Below are 22,554 nucleotides of genomic sequence, written 5' to 3'. Positions count from 1 at the left end.
AGTTTTGTTGCCTTTGTCACATGTTAATTTCTAGTTGTCTTTAGACAATTAAAGAATCATGATGAATTGGGGCACAGCGATAGGTTTATGGTATCCACTGGCTGTATATTTAATGACCTATCACAATTTGTAGGCACATTTTTGAGGCCTGGAATCTGCAAAAGCTCCACTCCAGCCGATTGAATGTTGAAGAGCTGCTGAAACATATGTATGAAACATGTCAAGAAATGGGGCTTGTGGAAGATTTGCTGAAGCTTGCCTTCACAGATTCTGAACAAGTAAGAGGCCATAAAGCCAGCATAACCATGACTGTAGAAAGTTTCTTTACTCTGTCTGTCTCGTTCTCGCTATCGCAGCTTTTAGAAGCCCTCTCCCACCCAATCAGCACCCCTGCGACACAAACACGGGCTCCTGATGGCAGTCATGGCAATCTGAGGTCAAATAATGACCTCCGTCTGCCAGCTACAGTGGCCTGTTAGACCATGCAAGAAGGATGGCCTAAAAGTCTTTTGTTTGTGTAACACTGACAGGTGTAATGCATTATCCCAGTGATCAGAGTAATAAAAGGTAAAATCCCATAAAGGAATGAAGTAAAGTAAAAAAACTAAAAAATTTAAAAAATATTTTTAAATAAGAACAAAAAATTAAAAATAATTCAATAAATATGTATATGTCTGTAAAGAGAAACGAAAAAGTGCTCATTTTGTATTACCACATCCAAAACGACCCGAACTATAAAACTCACTATTTAACCCCTTCAGTGAACACCATAAAATGGCAAACTATGCTTTTTCATCATACCATTGAAAAAAGTGGAACAAAATGCAATAAAAAAGACGTATTTAAATAGCTGGTAACGTCGTCATCTTCTCCCTCAAAAAAAAGACGCCATACAGCTTCATCAGTGGAGAAATAAAAAAAAAAAAAAGCTATAGTCCTCACATGACTGTCAGCAGAAATATACAAACATTATAGTTCTCAAAATATGGGGATGCAAAAACTGTTGTGTTTTTTTTAATAAAAGGGGGGGGGGTTTAGGGCGCAAAAGTGGCCAAACACAAAAAAAGTAATAAACCTGGTGTCTCTGTAATCATGCTGACCCACAGTGAAGGCGTTAAAAATAAAACCAATTCTGTTGATTTGTTCACTTTGCCTCCTAAAGATTTAAGTAAGGCTCAGCTCACATTTATCCTGCTCTCTATGATGAGAGACCAGACCGAGTACAGAGGAACTCTGTTGCATCATCATAGAGGAGAATGGATCCCTCAGGGGTTTCATCTGAATCACATCATTCGGAGATTTAGATGGAAACCCCAATGTAAGTGCTCAACGTAGAGCACAGTATAGATGTGATCCCAAATGTTATGTAAAATGTTCCCAATAAAAGCTTTGATTTAATTCACAAAAAAACAAGTCCCCACTCAGGTCCGTCACCTGTCAGTGGAAATATAGAGGGTTTCCACCTTACTGGTTGCACAAAGGCTCTGGAAAAGTGAAATTGCTCACCGCAAAAGAAATCCAGCAAATTCTGCACTCCCAGATCCAAATGCCCCCCTCCGTCTAAGCTGCACAATGTGCCTAAACCACGTTTAGCGTCCACAAATTTGGCACTTCTGTAGCGTTGAGGGCCCGCTTAAATTACGGGGTACATGTTTCCGGAAGCACAGGTTGGGCATAATGTATGGGCACTACAATGGCAGGTTTGCATTTTTAACTCTGCATCATCCATTAAAATTGTCACTACACCTGTAAATAAATTCCCAATTGGGTGTAATTTCCAAAATAGGGTTACTCGAGGGGGAGGTTCTGCCCTTCTGGTACGTTGGGCTCTGTATGTGGAGTCCACAAACTATTCTACAATAATTTATTCTCAAAGAGTCCTAGCGCTTCCTCCCCCCGAGTCTCACCATGTGGGTAAGCAGTACTGTATAGCCACATATGAGGTATTGCTTGGTCAGCAGAAATTGTGTGATAAACTTTGGTACCATTTCTACCCATTTTCCCTCGTAAAACAACATTTTTGTGGTATGAATACAGGATAAAAAATATCTTTTTACTGTGTTAGACAGTAGATAGAAAAATATTCAAATTTAAGAGTCCTCAGTGGTTGATGCCTTTTAATTGCTAACTGAAAATATGGTAACAAATAGCAATCTTTTGAGACTGCTCGGGTGTCTTCATCAGGTATTATTCTGTGACACATTCTACTATAACTTGTTCACAGAGAGACAAATAATGCTCCTTCCATCCTGAGTCTCGCTGTATGGCTAAGCAGTGCTGTATTGCCACATTCAGAAGAAATTGTGTGGCAAATTTTGGTACCATTTTTACCCATTTTCCTGTGTGAAAATGGAAAATTAAATTATTTTTCTTCACTGCTCAATGGTATAAAATTCTGTGACACACCCGTGGTGTAGGGTGAATTCACTGAAGTGTAGTTTGTAAAATGTGGGTCACTATTGGTAAGGTTCTGCTGTTCTGGCACCTCAGGGGCTCTTCCAGTGGGTCATGGCACCCGTAAATCATAACAGTAAAATCTGTACTACAATATGGTGCTCTTTCCCTTCTGAGCTTTCCACTGTGCCTGAAATGTAGTTCCTGTTACATGTTGGGTATTGGTGCTCTGGGGGAAAAATGGACCTCACAGGTAGTTGTGCAATTTTTCCTATTAATTCTTATAAAAATGTAAAATTTAAGGCTAAAACAACATTATAGTGTTAAAAATGTGATAATTGTTTCTTCACCACCCAATGGTATAAAATGCTGTGAGACACATGTGATGTCCACATGTTAACTGCACCCTTGCATGAATTTATTGAGGGGTGTAGTTTGTAATGTGTGGAAATTTATTGGTGGTGTCTGTTTAACTGGCAATGTAAGGGACACTGCCAATGAAACATGGCACCCTCAAACCATTCCAGCAAATCTGCACTCCTATGGTGCTCCTTCCCTTCTGAGCCTTGCACTCTGCCTTAAAACTAGCTTTCAACCACATATGGGGTATTGGCAAACTCGAAAAATTTATCCAATTTGTTAATCAATTTCTTCAATTTACTCAGTCCAATATTATACAATTCTGTGAGTCACCTGAGGGTTAAAAATGCTCATTTCACCCCTAGATGAATTTCTCAAGTGGTGTAGTTTCCAAAATGGGGTCACTTGTGGGGGGTTTCTCCAATAAATTCCAGTCAAAATGGCACACCAAAATTCAAATATGTCTCCTTTACTTCCGAGCACTGCCTGTAGTTTTCCCCTAAATATGGGTTATCGACGTACTCGGGAGAAATTGCACAACAAATTTTGTTGCCCAATTACTCCTGCTTCTCTTGTGAAAATGAAAAGTTTGGGGCAAAACCAACATATTTGATGGAAAAATGTGATCTTTCATTTTCACGGGTTAGCGTTATAAAATTCTGTGAAGCACTTCTGGGTTCAAGGTGCTCACCAAACCTCTAGAAATATTCATTGAGGTGTGTAATTTCCAAACTTGGGTCACTTGTCAGGGGGATTCCACTGTTTAGGCACATAGGGGCTCTGCAAACACGACATGGAGTTAACTATCTATTGAAGGCAATTTTGTAGTCAAATGGTGCTCTATCCCTTCCAAGCCCTGCCGTGCGCCCAAATAGTAGTTTTCCTCCACATATGGAGTATCTGTGTACTTGGGAGAAATTGCAACAAATTTTGGGGTACATTCTTTCCTTTTTCTCGATTTAAATGAAACATTTGGGACCACAGCAACATTTTTGTGGGAAAAATGTAAAATTGTATTTATTTCTTCCATATTGCTTTAATTCCGGCGAAGCACCTAAAGAGTTAATAAACTTCTTGAATGTGGCTTTGAAGACTTTGAGGGGTGCAGTTTTTAAAAGGTGTTACTTTTGGGTATTTTCTGTCACATAGGCACCTCAAAGTCACTTAATTTACAAAACCAACATTTTTTATTTTGTTGGAAAAATGAAAAATTGCTGATAAACTTTTAACAATTGTAACGTAACAAAAAAATTGTTTTAAAAAAAAGTTGCTTATGTAAAGTAGACATGTGGCAAATATTAGTTTATTTTTAGTGGTATGACCATCTTTTTTTAAAGGCATAAAAATGAAAAGTTTGACTTTTTTTTTAATTTGTCAAATTTCCAATCTTTTCATAAACACAAAGCATATTGACCTAAATTTACCACTAATATGTGTCATAATTACTGAGATATGATGTCGCATTCCAGAATTATTGCCACACATCGGTCAGAATTGAAAAATGTTGCCTGGTCAGTAAGGGGACACCATGACTTTTTGAGGGTTTCCAATATAAATGCCCCTCAGTCACTTCAAAAATAGATTTTGTAAATGTCTATAAAAAATTGCTGCTTAACTTTTAAGCCTTCTAACAGCCAAGCAAAATAAAGAAATGTTGGAAAAATTATGTTAACGTCTTAAATGCTTAACTATTTTTTTGTGACCTAGCTATCTGGCTCCATGACAGTAAATTCTGAGTTTCAAAATTTCTAATTTTCCAAAATCTAAATCATGCTGCTCTCAGATTACATAGCAAAAATTTGGTGACAGATTCTTTAACCCCCCGAGGGTGGTCGGCTCATTAATGACCAGGCCAGTTTTTACAATTCTGACCACTGTCACTTTATGAGGTAATAACTCTGGAACGCTTCAACGGATCCCCCTGATTCTGAGAATGTTTTTTCATGACATATTGTACTTCATGATTGTGGTAAAATTTCTTCAGTATGACTTGCATTTATTTGTAAAAAAAAAAGACATTTTCAAACTTTGAATTTTCATGCCCTTAAATCAGAGCGATATGTAGCACAATATAGTTAATAAATAACATTTCCCACGTTTCTACTTTTACATTTCCCACGTTTCTACTTTTACATTTCCCACATGTCTACTTTTACATTTCCCACGTGTCGACTTTTACATTTCCCACGTGTCGACTTTTACATTTCCCACGTGTCTACTTTTACATTTCCCACGTGTCGACTTTTACATCAGCACAATTTTAGAACCAATTTTTTTTTTTGTTAGGAAGTTATAAGGGTTAAAAGTTGACCAGTGATTTCTCTTTTTTCCAACAAAATTTACAGAACCATTTTTTTAGGGACCACATCACATTTGAAGTGACTTTGAAGGGCCTTTATGACAGAAAATACTCAAAAGGGACACCATTCTAAAAACTGCACCCCTCAACGTGCTCAAAACCACATTCAAGAAGTTTATTAACCCTTCAGGTGCTTCACACAAATTTTTGGAATGTGGAAGAAAAAAATGAACATTTTTATTTTTTTTTCACAAAAATTTTACTTTAGACCACAATTTTTATTTTCGCAAGTGTAACAGAAAAAATAAAGCCCAAAATTTGTTGTGCAATTTTCTCCTCAGCACGCCGATACCCATTATGTGGGGGAAAACCACTGTTTGGGCGCACGGCAGGATTCAGAAAGAAAGGAGCGCCATTTGAGTTTTTGAATGTAAAATTTGCTTGAATAATTAGCAGACGCCATGTCGTGTTTGGAGAGCCCCTGATGTGCCTAAACAGTGGAAACTTCCCACAAGTGACACAATTTTGGAAACTAGACCCCTCAGGGAACTTATCTAGATGTGTGGTGAGCACCCTGAACCCCAAGGTGCTTCACAGTAGTTTAGAACATGGAGCCGTGAAAATAAAAAAAGCTAACTTTTTCCACAAAAATTATCTTTTAGCCCCAAATTTTTCATTTTCACAAAGGTAAGAGGTGAAAATTGACCCCAGAAAGTGTTGTGCAATTTCTCCTGAGTGCACCGATACCCCATATGTGGGGAAAATAGACTGTTTTGGCGCACGGCATGGTTCAGAAAGGAAGGAACACAAAATTGTCTGGAATTAAGAGTGGAAGCCATGTCGCGTTTGGAGAGCCCCTGATGTGCCTAAATAGTGGAAACCCCCCACAAGTGACCCCATTTTAAAAACTAGACCCCTCAAGGATTTTATCAAGGGGTATAGTGAACATTTTGAACTTAGAGGTACGACACAGAATTTGATAACATTAGGTCATCAAGTTGTCATTAGTCTTGAGTGCAAGTGCTCGCTACTTGAGTACTCGGGTATGCACCATGTATCGCGGGTGCTCGAGTGACATGTTCGAGTCTCCACTCGCATGTTTCATGGTTGTTAGACACCCAAAAAAAAAAAAACATGCTTGGACCACTCGTGCATGGCAGTCAATCCACGCAACTTTTTTTTTTTGGCAACGAATCATATGGGGCGGAGACTTGAGCATGTCACTCGAGCATCCGCGATACTCAGCGCATACCTGAGCACCCGATGCAGACTCAAGTAGTGAGCACTTCCGCTCAACACTAGTCACCATATCATCTTTTTTTTTTTTTTTTTTCACTTTTAAAAAAATCCCAACCCTAACCCTAGCGTTTATTTTTTACACCGTTCCTCGTGCGGTATAAGTGATTAGACGACCTTATTCTTCGGGTCGGTGCGATTTCAGCGATACCAGATCCATATCAGATTTTTATGATTGACAGCTGTCACACACGAAAAGTTGCTTTTTTTTTTTTTTTTTTGCATAGACTAGTTTTAGCATCGCCATATTTTGAGAGCTATTATTTTTCCATATTTTGGCCGACAGTCATGTGATGGCTTGTTTTTTATGGGACAAGTGAATGTTTTTATTGGTACCATTTTTGGGCACGTGACATTTTGTGATCGCTTTTTTCTTCCGATTTTTAGGAGGCAGAATAAACAAAAACCAACAATTCAGGAATTGGTTTTTTTTTTTTTTTGTTTGTTTGTTTTTTTTAATGCATTTCCGCATGTGGTAAAATTGATAAGGCAGCGTTATTCTTTGGGTCAGTACGTTTACATCAGTGCCACATTTATATATTTTTTTTATGTTTTGGCGCTTTTACACAATAAAGAGTGTTTTATTGAAAAAAAAATTTTGTATCGCTTTTTTCTGTGACCTATAACTTTTTTTATTTTTTGGCTGATGGAGTCTTCTACATCTCCCTTCTCCACTGGTAGAATCTCCTAGCTGGTTATCCAGTATGCATTCAATCAGACAACGCCACAGCCGTGGCATACATACACCGACAGGGCTTAACAAGCCGCAAATCCGTTATCACGGCGGTCTCATGGATTCTGGTCTGGGCCGAGTGACACGTGCCAGCAATATCGTCAGTACACATTCTGGGGGTGGACAATTGGGCCGCCGACTTCCTTAGTCATCAGACTCTCCTCGGGCGAGTGGACACTCAACCCCATCGTGTTCGATAAGATCTGTCACAGATGGGGCACCACCGACGTCTATCTAATGGTGCCTCACTTCGTAGCCAGGTCTCGCTACCCCTCTGGCAGTCGGTTATGACACCCTCCTCATTCCATGATTTCATTTTCATCTTCCTTACCTCTTTCCGCCTCTGCCACTGATCCCGAGAGTCATCAAGAAGACCAAGGCAGAGGGAGTCCCAGTAATCATGGTGGCTGTAGACTGGCCCAGAAGGGACCTACTCTCTCTCTCTCAGGGTCCCCTCTTCCACCAGAATTCTCTGTCTCTGAATTTAATGGCATTGGTTTTGAGAGAAGCATGTTTTTCATCCCAGGTCATACAGACCATGGTCAGAGCAAGAAAGCCCGCGTCCTCACGCATTTAACATCGGACTTGGAAGGCCTTTTTTTTTTCTTTTTTTTTTTTTTTTGATGGTGTGAAAACAACCTTTTCTGCTCACATGTCTTTTTCTCTTCCATCCATCTTGGCTTTTCTCCAGTTGGGACTCTACTCTGGGCTTTCTATCAGTACTCTCAAGGTTCAGATCTCTGCACTCTCAATTCTTTTTCAACGGAATTTGGCTTCTCGTCCCAAGCTCAAGATCTTCCTCCATGGAGTTGCTCGCCTGGCTTTGCCATATTGCCCTCCTGTAGGCTCTTGGGACCTTAATCTGGTCTAAGCATCCTTCAGCAAGCCCCCTTCGAACCTATCCATGACATCTTGTCGTCATTCCTTTCCTGGAAGGTTGCCTTTTTGGTAGCCATCACGTCCTTCAGAAGAGTTTGAGCTGGCAGCTCTCTAGTCGCTCTCCTTTTCTCATTCTCCATCAGGACAAGGTAGTTTTCAGACCAGTTCCTCCTTTCTTAAGGTAGTCTCCTCATTCCACATCAACGAGGACATTGTTCTGCCTTCTTTCTGGTCATCTCTGGTTCATCCCCTTGAAAGATCCCTTCACAAGCTGGACCTGAGCAGAGCTCTGTGTCTACCTATCAAGGACCGCTTCATTCAGATGTTCTGACACCTTGTTTGTCATCTGAGGGTCATCGCAAGGATCTCCCTGCTACAAAATCTAACCATCGCTGAATTCGCTCGGCTATACTGGAGGCATATCGCGCTACACACAGGCTACCCCTTCCGGGAGTAAGAGCGCTCTCCACCCAAGCGTTGGGGGCTTCTTGGACTGTTTGCCAACAGGCCTCTGCAACCCAGATTTGCAAAGCTGATACCTGGTCATCTCGTTACACTTTCACAAGGTTCTACAGAGTAGATATCTACGCCTCGGTCTATGCTGGCCTAGGTATGAAGATTCTGCAAGCGGTGGTCGCCTGCCGTCCAAGCTGATTTGGCAGTTATTCTATTCCCTCCTTGGGACTGATTTAGGACATCCCATGGTTACCTGTGTCCCCCAATGAAGCAATAACGAAAGAAGGATTTTTTGTACTCACTGTAAAATCTTTCTTAGAGCCTTCACTGGGGGACACAGCATCCTCCCTGGTTTATGCCTATGTTGGGCCTATGTGCCTCTGTTGGGCCTGTATATAGTTCGGTTGTTTGTTGCTTCTCTTACTGCTTGTTCACTAACTGACGAGCTTTGTACCAGTCGATGGGTGTATACTGCTGAGGAGGAGCTAATTCTTTTTTTGCCTAGCGGCCTCCCAGCGACAGATGCATACACTCATGGCTACCTGTGTCCACCAATAAAGGCTCAAAGAAAGAGCTTTTACGGTGAGTACCAAAAATCCCTCTTTTGCGGGACGAGTTACAGATTTTTTTGTTGCCATTTTGGGGCACATAATGTTTTATGATTGCTTTTTATTCAGATATTCAGACACAATGAACAAAAAACAGTAATTTAGTTATTTATGTTTTTTATTTTTTGCGCCGTTCACTGTGTGGTAAGTGATAAGACTGATTTGTCCATTGGGTCGGTACGATTACAGAGATACCAGATTTATATTGTTTTTTTTATGCTTTGCTATTTTTACACACTAAAAACAATGTTTTATAAAAATGAATTAGTTTTTACATTGCCATATTCTGAGAACTGTAACTTTTTTTTTTTTTGCTGAATGAGCCATATTGCAGTTTTTGTTTTGCGGGACGGTTTGGCGATTTTAATTTATACCATTCTTTTTTTCTTCATATAACTTTTTGAAAGCTTTTTATTAAAAATTTTTGTGAGTCAGTCTGATGAAAAAGTGTCATTTTTGGTGTTTTTTTTATTTTCTTAACGCCGTTAGCCGTAAGGAATAAATAACGGACCAGTTTTATAAAGTGGGTCGTTCTGGATACGGTGTTAACAATTGTGGGGGTTTTTGGGTTGTTTTTTTTCACAAACACTGCTTTTTGAGTGGCAAAATGACTTTTTGTGATTTGGGTGTGCTTTTTTGGGTGTGTTTTTTACATATTTTATTTTACTTTTTCACTTTTCTTTGTACTTCGTCCCACTGTGGGACATTTTTCGTGTACTGCAGTGCATGAGACGGTCAGTGAGTCACGGAGTGTGCTTGTGAGACCAGGCTTATAGCTAGATCTTACGGACCATCGTACCCTGGGGTCATCAGATGACCTCTAGGTACCATGATAACCATCGGTACCCGCAGTTTTCATTTTGTGGGTCCCATGGTTACAAAGGGGATCTTGCAACCCCCTTACAACCAGTTAAATAGCTCTGTTGCGATTGACAGCAGTATTTGAGGGGTTAATTTGCCCAATCAGTTACAAAAGCGGCCAGGGCCGATTATAGCAGGGTGTCAGCTGTCGCATACAGCCAACGGGCAGCGCTACAATCTTATTCCCAATCGCCGTTTTAAAACAAATCAGGAATAAGGCCCCTTTACAACTGCCGTTCTAATACGTATCGGCAGTCGTTAAGGGGTTAAAGTTTCAGCTGTTTTCAAGACATATCCACCTAAATTTACCCCTGAAATAAAGCACAGTGTCACGAAAAACCCTTTATATGGCCTATTCAGAAATGCTAAAACTGGCAGTGACAGGAAAAGGTTAACTGCCACAAATTGTAGGACATTTTCCTGTGCGATTATACGACGTTTCTTTTAGAATTGTCACTTTTGTTCCGGTAGGAACAGTGATTCAGACAGAACGTGAAGGTTTCCTTTTGCCTTATGCTTTAATAAATCTTTATTTTTATTATAGGATTACTTGCATACATATTTGCGCACAAACGGAGGTATTCAAAATCAAGAGATCTTGTTGGTACATCATTTACAGAGAGCAAATTACATACCAGCTTTGCGGCTAAACCAGTCACTGAACAATTATCACCTAGTAAGTCCTCTGTTTCATTTTAAAGAGTATCATGAATATATATGTAAGTAATAACAATAAGTGAAAGTGATTCCATAGTTCTGTCTTTTAAGGACTGGAAGGGCTATCTCTCCTTTTCAAAAATAGTTTCTCTGACTGTTCTGTCTGAACACTGAGATGGTGAGGTGCCAGCGCCGAATACATGCCTTATAATGCCCCTTTTAAATACAGTATATAGATGCTTGCAGCTTCACCCCCAGTTGGAGGTGTCTGTTTTCAGGAAACATAGGAAAGGGTTCTTTACAGTCAGAGCAGTCAGACTGTGGAATGCCTGACCACAAGAGGTAGTAATGGCAGACACTATAACAGCTTTTATACAAGGCTGGATGATTTCCTTGATACACGTAACTTTGTGGGTTATAGTTAATTTAGTGACAAAATGTACAATTGGTGGAAGAAGGTTGATGGACCTAGGTCTTTTTTGCAACCTATGTAATTATGTAAAATATCTTTTTATTTTGTGTTTCACACATTTTTTTAACATCATTAAAAAAGATTTTCTTTTTTTAATTGTTGGCTTGGCATATTATCCCCCATTACAGAGCAAATCTATCGCATCAATGCATTGTAAAGCTCATCTCGATCTGGTCTGGCTCCTTCCTGACACTAATTGGTCATATAATCGCTGGGATCAAAGTGTAATGGGATATTACGGCTTCCTAAATGGCATACATCCCTGACTTGAGTAAGAAATCAGTCCAATGTTGAAACATGTAGCCTTGTATTCCTTTAATAATTTCTGTTGATGACTTTACCTGCCTGTCATACTCTGCAACGCTCGTATCACCCCTTTTTTTCATTTAATTTATAAACTTTTTGTTTGATCTGTATACATTGCTTTTTTCAGCAATGTATACAGCGATCGTGTAATTTCTGCCTTCTTTACGGGCAGTTCTCCATTCCTGCTGCTGCACATCTCCATGCAGCTGCTGATTCTGCAAGGATGTTCCAAAACTAAATTGCAGAGTCATATGCAGACCTCACAGACAATTTTGGCAATCAGCAGGTTATTAATTATGTAATAATTGTTGGCTAAAGCAATCCCCCATAGTCATTTTGCTATGTAAAGATTACGTTGCATTTCGTGAGGAGAGTATCTGAAAAATGTGTTCAGCTATGGATGTATTTTTATACTTTTTCTTTTCTGTGCAGAATGATTTTGACAGATGCCAGCTGGAAAGAGGAGCTGCCAGAAACTCTATAGTGGATCACTATGTCAAAATACTCCCAAGTGTGCAGCAAACTCTGGCCAGATCCTATCCTTCTATTGTTTGGAAGAAAGGTAACTGAAAGTTGTAGCTTTCGGCTGTATGTAATATCTTATTAACTTCACCTTCATTAATTTTGAGGGGACAGATATTGGAATTGCTTTGGCATTTGCTGGAAATTCATAGTTTTCAAGTCAGATGAACTTGAGGTTACTTTGCTTACTTTCTATTACAGCTGTTTAAAAAACATTTAAAGGGATACTGTCACGTTTAATAATGGTACAAACCTGGCAATATAGCGTTAATCTGCAAGTTAGGCTGGGCAGGACTTAAAGGAGTTGCCCACTGCTTTAACATTGATGCCCTATCCATAGGATAGGGCATGAATGTATGATCGGCCAGGGTCCCGCCCGCGGCATCCCCACCGACCAGCTGTTATCGGTGCAGCGGCCGCCGGCCGGAAGTCCTTGCCTGCGGTGCTTGGCTGTCTGTCTGTAGTGGCCGCCGCTTGTAACTGCACATCCTCCTCCCATTCATCGGGAGGCCGATGTTCAGTTACAAGCGGCGGGCACTGCAGGTAGAGACTTCCGGCTGGCGACACCTGACACCGATAACAGCCGATCGGCAGGGGTGCCGCGTGCGGGACCCCAGCCAATCATACATTGATGCTCTATCCTACGGATAGGGCATCAATGTAAAGTAGTGGATAACCCCTTTAAAGCTACTTTGTTCTGAAAGTGCAGCTTCTTAGAGAAAATGAACTATATTACTCCAGGGAGTCGCTGACTTTAAGCCATACAGACAGGTGTGCCCGGCCAGTCACCGCTCACAGCACTTTGACTGACATCTGGCTCTGCACTGATGCACATAAGTAATATAAAGCCTCAAATGTTCCACCCCTCGCTCCAGGTCTGATCTGAGCTCTGTAAGAAATGACCGATCAATACACCACATGGGTCTGTTAGGGGCACCGACGTGTGACGTACAAATAAAAACAATATGCATGTGTCAGAGATGACTAATGGAAGTACCAAATGTAAATGTATAATGTACAGGTAAGAGCAATGCGTATTCAGTGAAAAGAAAGCGATATATAGTGGGACTGCGCATATGACCTTGATCTCCAGCTTGATAAATAGTGTTCAATTCTTATGTGCAAAAGTTCTGCCCATAGACCAATGTGTAAATGCCAAGACAGGAACATTATGGATTGTCGTCTGCCTATTAATACTAAAATGAATGCATAAAATAAACAGAAATGTAGTATCAACATATACTAGCGCCAAAGGAGATGGTAAGGAAGAAATACTAGGCTGCAGCCAGAAGCACGGGTCCTGTGTGACGGCCCGTAAATAGTCATAAATAGATGGTACTGTCGCACTGATTGGAGGTAGCAGAGAATAGAAAAGAGGAGCACGCAAAACAGAAAGTAATATCTAGAATTTATATTAAACAAATTTCACAATGGAAATTAACTTGGACAATAAAATAATATTCCTAAGGAGACAAGCTATATATGATATTTAGGCAAAGCGTTAATAAATATAATGTTTCTCTGTTTAACGTCCATTTGCATGGTAAGAAATGCTGCTGCTATTGGAAACGTGCCTGCTATGCCGCTAAATAGCTCATAGTCTGTAAGAATGAATACACGGTGCTTAGTAAAAGCATACAGTTAGTGGGGCTGGTCCCTTGATTAGAGGCGTGAATTCCTGGTGAGTAAAGAGTGCGGGGTGTCTACTCCCCTGTACGTACTCCGAAGCCCACAGTTACCTGCTGTCAGGTCCTGGGCCATACAGTAAAGCAGGGAGCTGTAATCTCCTAAGTGGTATGTAGAGCCAGGGCACTCCGTCCGGTAGCATCCCTGGTAACCACACGGGCGGAAGGAGCTGGTGACGTCATAGCTGCTGACTATGGTGTCCTATGAAGGCCAGAAAAGAGGCTTCATTATTCATCATTCTTCAGATGATTTGTCAGTGTAGATGAAATAGTATTAAAGGAGTTTTCCAGGCTAAAAAGAATTCTGCAGTCTGTGACTGCACACTGCCGAATTGTGATAAGTTTACAATGCGCACACTGCCACAATTTCCCTTTCAATTGGGTATTTATACAATTTGCATAGTTGCAGCCGGTTTGACTCTCTCGGCCACTACTCTCAATGAAGTTGGCACATGACCACCCACTCTTGTTTAGAATATAGGAGAATTGTTAATTTGTGCTGATTGCACTCAGTCATGATTCGGCAGTCTTCAGTTACATGGTGACGGCAGACAGTTCTAGCGGGCAGCAGAGTTGTCACCGGATAGCGGCCTGTAATGTCTGTAGGTTTGACTACTCTACCATTGTTAAAATACAAATACATATCCAAAATATTCAACACTAAGCAACAGTTTCTTGTTTATTCTAGTGACAAGACCCAAACCTTTATCTACTGTTGCAAAACCGGCTCCCTCAGGGAGTGTGATTACCGAAGCTGACTTTATCCGTAACGTGCTGCTGAAAATAAAGGAAGTGTCTGCAGCTAGTGAGAGTAGAGACTTCTCTCCTTATAAAAGGTAAGAAATGTGCCTGGGCTTTCATCTGAGAATCCATTTATGGTACTCCCATTCCTACACAGTACTTAAGCTCTTCTATGTTTGAACCAATGTATCTTTTGTGGCACAGTGACATTAAAATGCTTTTGGTAGGAGACCATTTCTGTAGAGTTCTGTAGCTGTAGTCAAGAGACTTGTCTTGTTCTGCTTAGTCATGTAAAACTCAAATGGTATAAATTAATAGAATAGTGAGACATTAAAGGGTTGTCTGATATAGAAATATCATTTAAGTATGTTTCTCTTATGAAGTGCTCTTGGTCCCCTGACTGCAGCAGTCAGCCTGGACTGGACATGTAATGTGCTGGAAAGTGAGTATGCCTTTTTTTTTTAAATACATATTTTAAGTGCATACATGCATTGCAAATATATATTTTTCCAATACCGGACAACCCCTTTAACTGACTTGTTTAAAACAAAAGTTTTTTTTTGTTTTTTTTTTTAAAGTGGTTGCCCATTAAAAGACTCCTTTATTGCTGGCCCCATAAATTAAAAAATTCTCTACTTCCTGGATCTGCATGGCTCATAGATTGTGTACTCCGCCAGTGTCTTGATGAACAATGTCTCATGACTCATGTAAGCCACTGATTGACTACAATCTTCATAATTACATCTTTGCAAAAAGTTTATTCGCCTCAGGATAGAAATGTGAAGGCTGCTGTCAGTCTGCAGCCACCGATTGACTGCGGCAGTCATGTGACCTCAGGAGACATGAAGATGAGTGTCCGTCCTGCTTCGTGTGTGCTCAAGTAGGATTCTACCCTAAATATTTATATAGCAACATTGATTCCATGGTGCTGTACATGAGAAGGGGTTACATGCAAAATACATATCACTTACAGTAAAGAAGCTAACAATGATAGACTGATACAGGAGGAAGAGGGCCCTGCCCTTGCGGCTTACATTCTACAGGATGATGGGGAAGGAGACAGTAGGTTGAGGGGTTGCAGTAGCTCTGGTGTTGGTGAGGTGGCAGCAAGGTCATGGCAGCCTGTAAGCTTTCTTGAAAAGATGGGTTTTCAGGTTCTGTCTGAAGGATCCGAATGTGATGGCTAATCAAACGTGTTGGGGCCAGATTTCCAGAGGATGGGGAATATTGGGGACAAGTCTTTTAGGCGATTGGGTGAAAAACTAATGAGTGTGGAGGAGAGAAGGTGGTCTTGGGAGGACTGGAGTTTACGTGAGGGAAGATATCGGGATATTAGTTTGGAGATGTACGGAGGAGAAAGGTTATGGATGCCTTTGTAGGTCAGTGTTAGTAGAAGTTTGAACTGGATATGCTGGGGAATTGGGAGCCAGTAAAGGGACTTGCAAAGAGGGGAAGCAGAAGAGTAGCGAGGAGAGAGATAAACTAGTCAGGCAGCAGAGTTAAGGATGGACTGGAGAGGTACAAGAGTGTTAGCAGGTAGGCCACAGAGGAGGATGTTGCAGTAGTTGAGGCGGGCGATGATGGGGTATGCACAAGCATGTAGTAGATTGAGGGTTTAGGAAAGGACGGATTCTGGAAATATTTTTAAGCTGGAGGCGACAGGAGGTGGCGAGAGCTTGGATGTGCTGTTTGAAGGATAGGGCAGATTCAAGGGTTACTCTGAGGCAGCGGATTTCCGGTACGGGGGGGAAGCTTGATGTAGTTTATTACTACAGATAGATCAGGTGGGGAAGATATGTGAGATGGAGGAAAGATAATGAGTTCAGATTTATCCACATTAAGCTTGAAGCGAGAGGAGGAGGATATGGCAAATAGATACTCAGGGATTCTGGACAGCAGAGGTGGATCTGAGTGTCGTCAGCATGCAGATGCTACTGGAAGCCATGGGAATTTGAGTGGTCTCCAGCCAAGGGTATAGATGGAGAAGAGTAGGGGTCCTAGGACAGAGCCTTGAGGGACTTCAACAGAGTGAGGGCCGGATGAGGAGGTAGAGTGGGAGATTCTAAATGTGTGGTTGGAAAGGTATGAGGTGAGGGCAAGGTCTTTGATGCCAAAGGAAGAGAGGATTTGTAGTAGATGGCAGTGGTCAACTGTGTCGAAGGCAGATGACAAATCAAGGAGGAGTATTGATAATTGTCTGTTAGCTTTGGCTATAAGTAAGTTAGTGATTTTGGTCAGGGCCGTTTCAGTAGAAAGGTGAGGACAGAAGCCAGATTGTAGGTCGTCGAAGAGAGTTAGATGAGAGGAAAGTTCAGCGTGAACTGCTGTTCAAGGAGTTTGGAGGCGAATGGGAGCAGCAATATGGAGCGATAGCTGGACTTAGCAGTTGGGTCGAGCAATGTTTATTTGAGGATAGACGTGATTGTGGCATGTTTGAAAGCAGAGGGGAAGGTAGCAGATGTTAGTGATAGGTTGAAGAGATGGGTTAGGGATGGAATAAGTGTGGTGGTGAGGTTGGGGAGGAGGTGGAATGCGATGGGGTAAAGTGCACAAGTAGTGAGGTGTGATTTGGAGAGGAGATGAGGAAGTTCACCTTCATTGATGATCGAGAGGGTGGTTATGGCATAAGGGCATTAGTCTGGTATGCAAAGGAGTTTGTGGTGGTCGAACAATAAAGACTTGCCTTGTTTGGTCAATCTTATTTTTGCAGTGTGTGGCAAAGTCCTCAGCAGCGATTAGGGAGGTCGGAGGGGACAGTGCTGGACGGAGGAGGGGAGTTAAGTGTTGAATAACTGTTTGGGTTTGTAGAATAAGGAAGATACAAGGGATGTAAAGTGGGCCTGTTTAGCAGAGGTGAGGGCTGATTTGAGTGCGAGTGTTGCGTGTTTGAATGCAGTGAAGTCCTCTTTCGAATGTGTTTTCCTCCAACACCGCTCCGCAACCCTGGACACTTGCCGAATCTTTTTAGTGAGGTTATTGTGTCAGGGTTTTCTTTTGATTTGTCGCACTCTGCCATGCACGAGTAGGGCGACCGCGACAATAGCTGATGTGAGAGTGGCATTGTAGAAAGCAGTGGCGCTGACTGTGTCGTGGAGTGAAGATATGGATGCTAGTGGTAGAATAGAGTCAGAGTGTGTGTGTCTAGATGTGCGAGGTTTTTGCGGGGGTGTTATGGTTGCTGGACATGGCTGACAGGTGAAGAGGACAGGGATGAGAACGTGAGTAGATGGTGGCCAGATAAGGGGAGAGGGGAGGTTGTGAGGTTAGATAGGGAGCAGAGTCGAGTGAAGATGAGGTCTAGTGTGTGTCCGTCTGTGTGGGTGGCTCAGGAGGACCAAGTCCAAAAGATGAAGTAAGCGACAGGAGTTTGGAGACTGCTGACTGGCGGGTGTCGGTGGGGATGTTGAAGTTACCCATGATGATGGTGGGAATGTCAGCAGAGAAAAAGTGAAGAAGCCAGGTGGAGAATTGTTCAATAAAGGCAGTGGCAGGGCCGGGAGGTCGGTATATGACGGCCACTTGGAGGTTGGAAAGAGAGTAGATGCGGACAGTGTGGACTTTAAAAGAAGGGAGGTTTAGGGACTGTAGAGGTGATATTGGGTTGAAGGTCCAGTTGGTAGAAAGAAGACCCACTCCTCCACCATGCCTGTTACCAGGGTGAGGAGTATGGGTGAAGTGGAGGCTGCTGTAGCACAGCGCAGCAGGGGAGGCAGTGTCGGAGGGTGTCAGCCCAGGAAGGATAGATTGCGAGAGTTAAAGAGGTCATGAATCACATGGAGCTTATTGTAGACAGAGCAGGCATTCCAGAGTGCTCCAGAGAGGGGGAGCAGGGGGGAGGACGTCGAGACGTGTTTAATGTAGGAGAGATTGCGGAAGTTCATATTAGGTAGGCAGCGATATGAGGGGGCATAAGAGGGAGGTAGCAGCTGTGTGGGGGTCCAGGATTGGGAGATATGTCGCCAGCAGTGAGGACAAGCAGAGTGCAAGAAAGCAGGTGAAAGGAAAGAGGCCGGCTTGTTTTATGTTTTAGTAGGCGAGATCTGAGGTTGAGGAGCAGGTCTGCAGATGAGGTCAGGTGGGAGGTAAGAGGGATTGAGAGATTATTATTTGGATAGAGGATGCTGGGGTTTGGGGATAGCAAAGGAGTGAGGATTAGTGGAACAAAAACTGTAAGGGTATATACAAGCATGGTGGTAGAGTAAGTGTGGGGGAAAAAGAAAAGCGAAGTACATTTAGTGAACAGTGTTACAAAGAACTTGGCACTCCAGGGTAAATGCTGATGAACAATACTTTTTATTTAGAAAAGCTATCCACTGTAAAAAAAAATAAAATTGACACTTCAGTCTAAAATTAGACATTTATCAATACTGAAAGATACAAAAGAAAACAAAATAATCAAAAATTTAACAATTTAGGCATAACAAGTATAAGTATAAACCTGGTATGCATGAGATACAAAGGAATGTAAGAACATAATTCCCAATTGGCTTTGGGATGCGGTAGAATAATAATTAAAAAGTACATTACTATTACATACTATCGCCCAGTGGTAGCTCAGTAGACTATTAAATAGGGAGGCAGAGTATTTTAATAGCATGGTAGGGTATAAATCCCATAAATTATAGTGTATCATGTACAGTGGGTACGGAAAATATTCAGACCCCTTTAAATTTTTCACTTTGTTTCATTGCAGCCATTTGGTAAATTCTAAAAAGTAAATTTTTTTTCTCATTAAAGTACTCTGCACAACATCTTGACTGAAAAAAATAGAAATGTAGAATTTTTTGCAAATTTATTAAAGAAAAATTGAAATATCACATGGTGATAAGTATTCAGACCCTTTGCTCATTTAAGTCGCATGCTGTCCATTTCCTTGTGATCCTCCTTGAGATGGTTCTACTCCTTAATTGGAGTCCAGCTGTGTTTAATTAAACTGATAGGACTTGATTTGGAAAGGCACACGCCTGTCTATATAAGACCTCACAGCTCACAGTGCATGTCAGACCAAATGAGAATCATGAGCTCAAAGGAACTACCCAAGGAGCTCAAAAACAGAATTGTGGCAAGTCACAGATCTGGCCAAGGTTACAAAAGAATTTCTGCATTACTCAAGGTTCCTTAGAGTACAGTGGTTTCCATAATCCTTAAGTGGAAGAAGTTTGGGACCACCAGAAGTCTTCCTAGACCTGGCCGTCCAGCCATACTGAGCAATCATGGGAGAAGAGCCATGGTGAGAGAGGTAAAGAATAACCCCAAGATCACTGTGGCTGAGCTCCAGAGATGCAGTAGGAAGATGGGAGAAAGTTCCACAAAGTCAACTATCACTGCAGCCCTCCACCAGTCGGACCTTTATGGCAGAGTGGCCCGACGGAAGCCTCTCCTCAGTGCAAGACATAGGAAAGCCTGCATAGAGTTTGCTCGAAAACCCATGAAAGACTCCCAGGCTATGAGAAATAAGATTCTCTGGTCTGATGAGATGAAGATAGCACTTTTTGGTGATAATTCTAAGCGGTACGTGTGGAGAAAACCAGACATTGCTCATCACCTGCCCAATACAATCCCAACAGTGAAACATGGTGGTGGCAGCATCATGCTTTGGGGGTGTTTTTCAGCTGCAGGGACAGGACGACTGGTTGCAATTAAAGGAAACATGAATGCGGCCAAGTACAGAGAGATCCTGGATGAAAACCTCTTCCATAGTGCTCTGGACCTCAGACTTGGCCGAAGGTTCACCTTCCAACAAGACAATGACCGTAAGAACACAGCTAAAATAACAAAGGAGTGGCTTCAGAACAACTCTGTGACCATTCTTGACTGGCGCAGCCAGAGCCCTGACCTAAACCCAATTGAGCATCTCTGGGGAGACCTGAAAATGGTTGTCCACCAACGTTCACCATCCAAGCTGACGGAACTGGAGAGGATCTGCAAGGAAGAATGGCAGAGGATCCCCAAATCCAGGTGTGAAAACTTGTTGCATCATTCCCAAGAAGACTTATGGCTGTACTAGCTCAAAAGGGTGCTTCTACTGAATACTGAGCAAAGGGTCTGAATACTTATGACCATGAGATATTTCAGTTTTTCTTGTAGAAATTTTTGCAAATTTATTAATTTCTGATTTTTTTTTCCGTCAAGATGGGGTGCAGAGAGTACTTTTAACCCCTTAATAACATCTGACGTACTAATACGCGTCTGTGCCCTGGGACTTAAGAGCCAGACCCGTATTAGTACGTCATGGCGATCGCGCGCGCACACAGGTTGTGCGGGCGCGATCGCCGCCGGGTGTCAGCTGATTGTCACAGCTGACACCCGGTACTATGTGCAGGGAGCGGTCCTGCACCGCTCCCAGCACATTAACCCCCGCGATGCTGCGATCGAAGTCGATCGCGGCATTGCGGGGGCAAGGGGAGGTGATCGGCGATACTCACCTCCTCTTCCGGCTTCCAGCGCAGTCTGCAAAGGCTTCCCGGGTGTTGCCATGACGACCCAATGTCGTCATGACAACATCCGGGTTACCAGAGAGCAGGAAGATTGCTTGGGCATGCGCAGTGCATCTCCAAGCAATCTTCACACTGTGCACTTCTGACAGCCTTCATGGCATAGGGATGGTGCTTCATTCCTGTGCCATGCAGGCGATCAGAAAAAAAAAAGTGAAAGTCCCAGAGTGGGACAAAGTAATAAAGTGTATAAACTGTGTGAAAGTGGAAAAAAAAAAAAAAAAATGTGCAAAAATATTATAAAAAAAATAATACACCAAAAATAAAAATATAATGTACCCATCAATAAATATTATTATAAAAAAAAACAAAAAAAAAAACAATAAAAGTACACATATTTGGTATCGCCACCTCCGGAACAACCTGACCTATAAAACTGTCCCACTAGTTAACCCCTTCAAGTGAACACGGTAAAAAAAAAAAACGAAGCAAAAAACAATGCTTTATCACCATACCGCCAAACAAAAAGTGGAATAACACGCGATCAAAAAGACGCATATAAATAAAAATGATACCGCTGAAAACGTCATCTCGTCTCGCAAAAAACAAGCCGCCATACAGCTCCATCAGCCGAAAAATAAAAAAGTTATAGCTCTCAGAATAAAGCTATGCTAAAAAATATTTTTTTCTATAAAATAGCTTTTATTGTGTATAAGCGCCAAAACATAGAAAAATGATACAAATGTGGTACCGCTGTAAACGTACTGACCCGAAGAATAAAGCTACATCATCAATTTTACCACACGCGGAACAGAATAAAAAAAAAAAAAAAAATTCCTGAATTGTTGGTTTTTGTTTATTCTGCCTCCCAAAAATCGGAATAGAAAGCGATCAAAAAATGTCACGTGCCTGAAAATGGCACCAATAACAACGTCAAGTCATCCCGCAAAAAACGAGCCGTCACATGACTGTCTGCCAAAATCTGGAAAAATTATAGCTCTCAAAATATGGCGATGCAAAAACTAGATTTTACAAAAAATGCGTCTTTTAGTGTGTGACAGCTGTCAGTCATAAAAACCCCATATGATTCTGGCATTGCTGTAATCACACCGACCCGAAGAATAAAGTCGTCTAATCACTTATACCGCACAAGGAACGGCGTCAAAAATAAACTCTTGGGTTAGGATTGGGCTAGGGTTAGGGCTGGGTTTGGGGCTAGGGTTGTGCTGGGGCTAGGGTTGTGCTGGGGCTAGGGTTGTGCTGGGGCTGGGATTTTTTTCAAAAGTAAGAAAAAAAGATGACGATATGGCGACTAGTGTTGAGAGCAAGTGCTCGCTACTTGAGTTTGCATCGGGTGCTCTGGTATGCATTGAGTATCGTGGGTATTTGAGTGACATGCTCGAGTCTCTGCCCCATATGCTTCGCTGCCAAAAAACTTTACGGGGATTGCCTGCCATGCACGAGCGATCCCCGCATGTTTTTTTTGGGTGTCTAATAACCGTGAAACATGCGGAGCAGGGACTCGAGCATGTCACTCGAGCACACGCTGTACATGGTGCATACCTGAGTACCCGATGCAAACTCAAGTAGCGAGCACTTGCGCTCAAGAATAATGACAACTTATTCGATATGATGACCTAATGTAAACAAATTCTGTGCCGTACCTCTGGGTTCAAAATGTTCACTATACACCTTAATAAAATCCTTGAGGGGTATAGTTTCCAAAATGGGGACACTTGTGGGGGAGCTCCACTGTTTAGGCACATCACGGGCTCTCCAAACGCGACATGGTGTCCGGTAACAAATTGAATGGAAAATCGGCTCAAATTGTTAGCGGACGCCATGTTGCGT

The 22,554-nt window shown here is 41.9% G+C and overlaps 1 protein-coding gene across 1 annotated transcript in view; it reads left to right on the top strand.

Moving 5' to 3' along the window:
- The window catches only part of LOC141219303 (protein ELYS-like), a 116,051-nt gene that overhangs the window by 61,346 nt on the left and 32,151 nt on the right, over positions 1–22,554 (top strand). Inside the window, exons 22-25 of the mRNA XM_073666072.1 lie at positions 134–278; positions 10,431–10,562; positions 11,754–11,883; positions 14,217–14,364. Coding sequence (XP_073522173.1) covers positions 134–278; positions 10,431–10,562; positions 11,754–11,883; positions 14,217–14,364 — 555 coding nt within the window. The remainder of the gene's footprint in view (positions 1–133; positions 279–10,430; positions 10,563–11,753; positions 11,884–14,216; positions 14,365–22,554) is intronic.

This window comes from Phyllobates terribilis, unplaced genomic scaffold (assembly GCF_046119375.1).
Source record: "Phyllobates terribilis strain yellow unplaced genomic scaffold, ASM4611937v1 Scaffold_260__1_contigs__length_2691941, whole genome shotgun sequence".
NCBI lineage: Eukaryota > Metazoa > Chordata > Amphibia > Anura > Dendrobatidae > Phyllobates > Phyllobates terribilis.
This window is presented reverse-complemented; position numbering and strand designations above follow the sequence as displayed.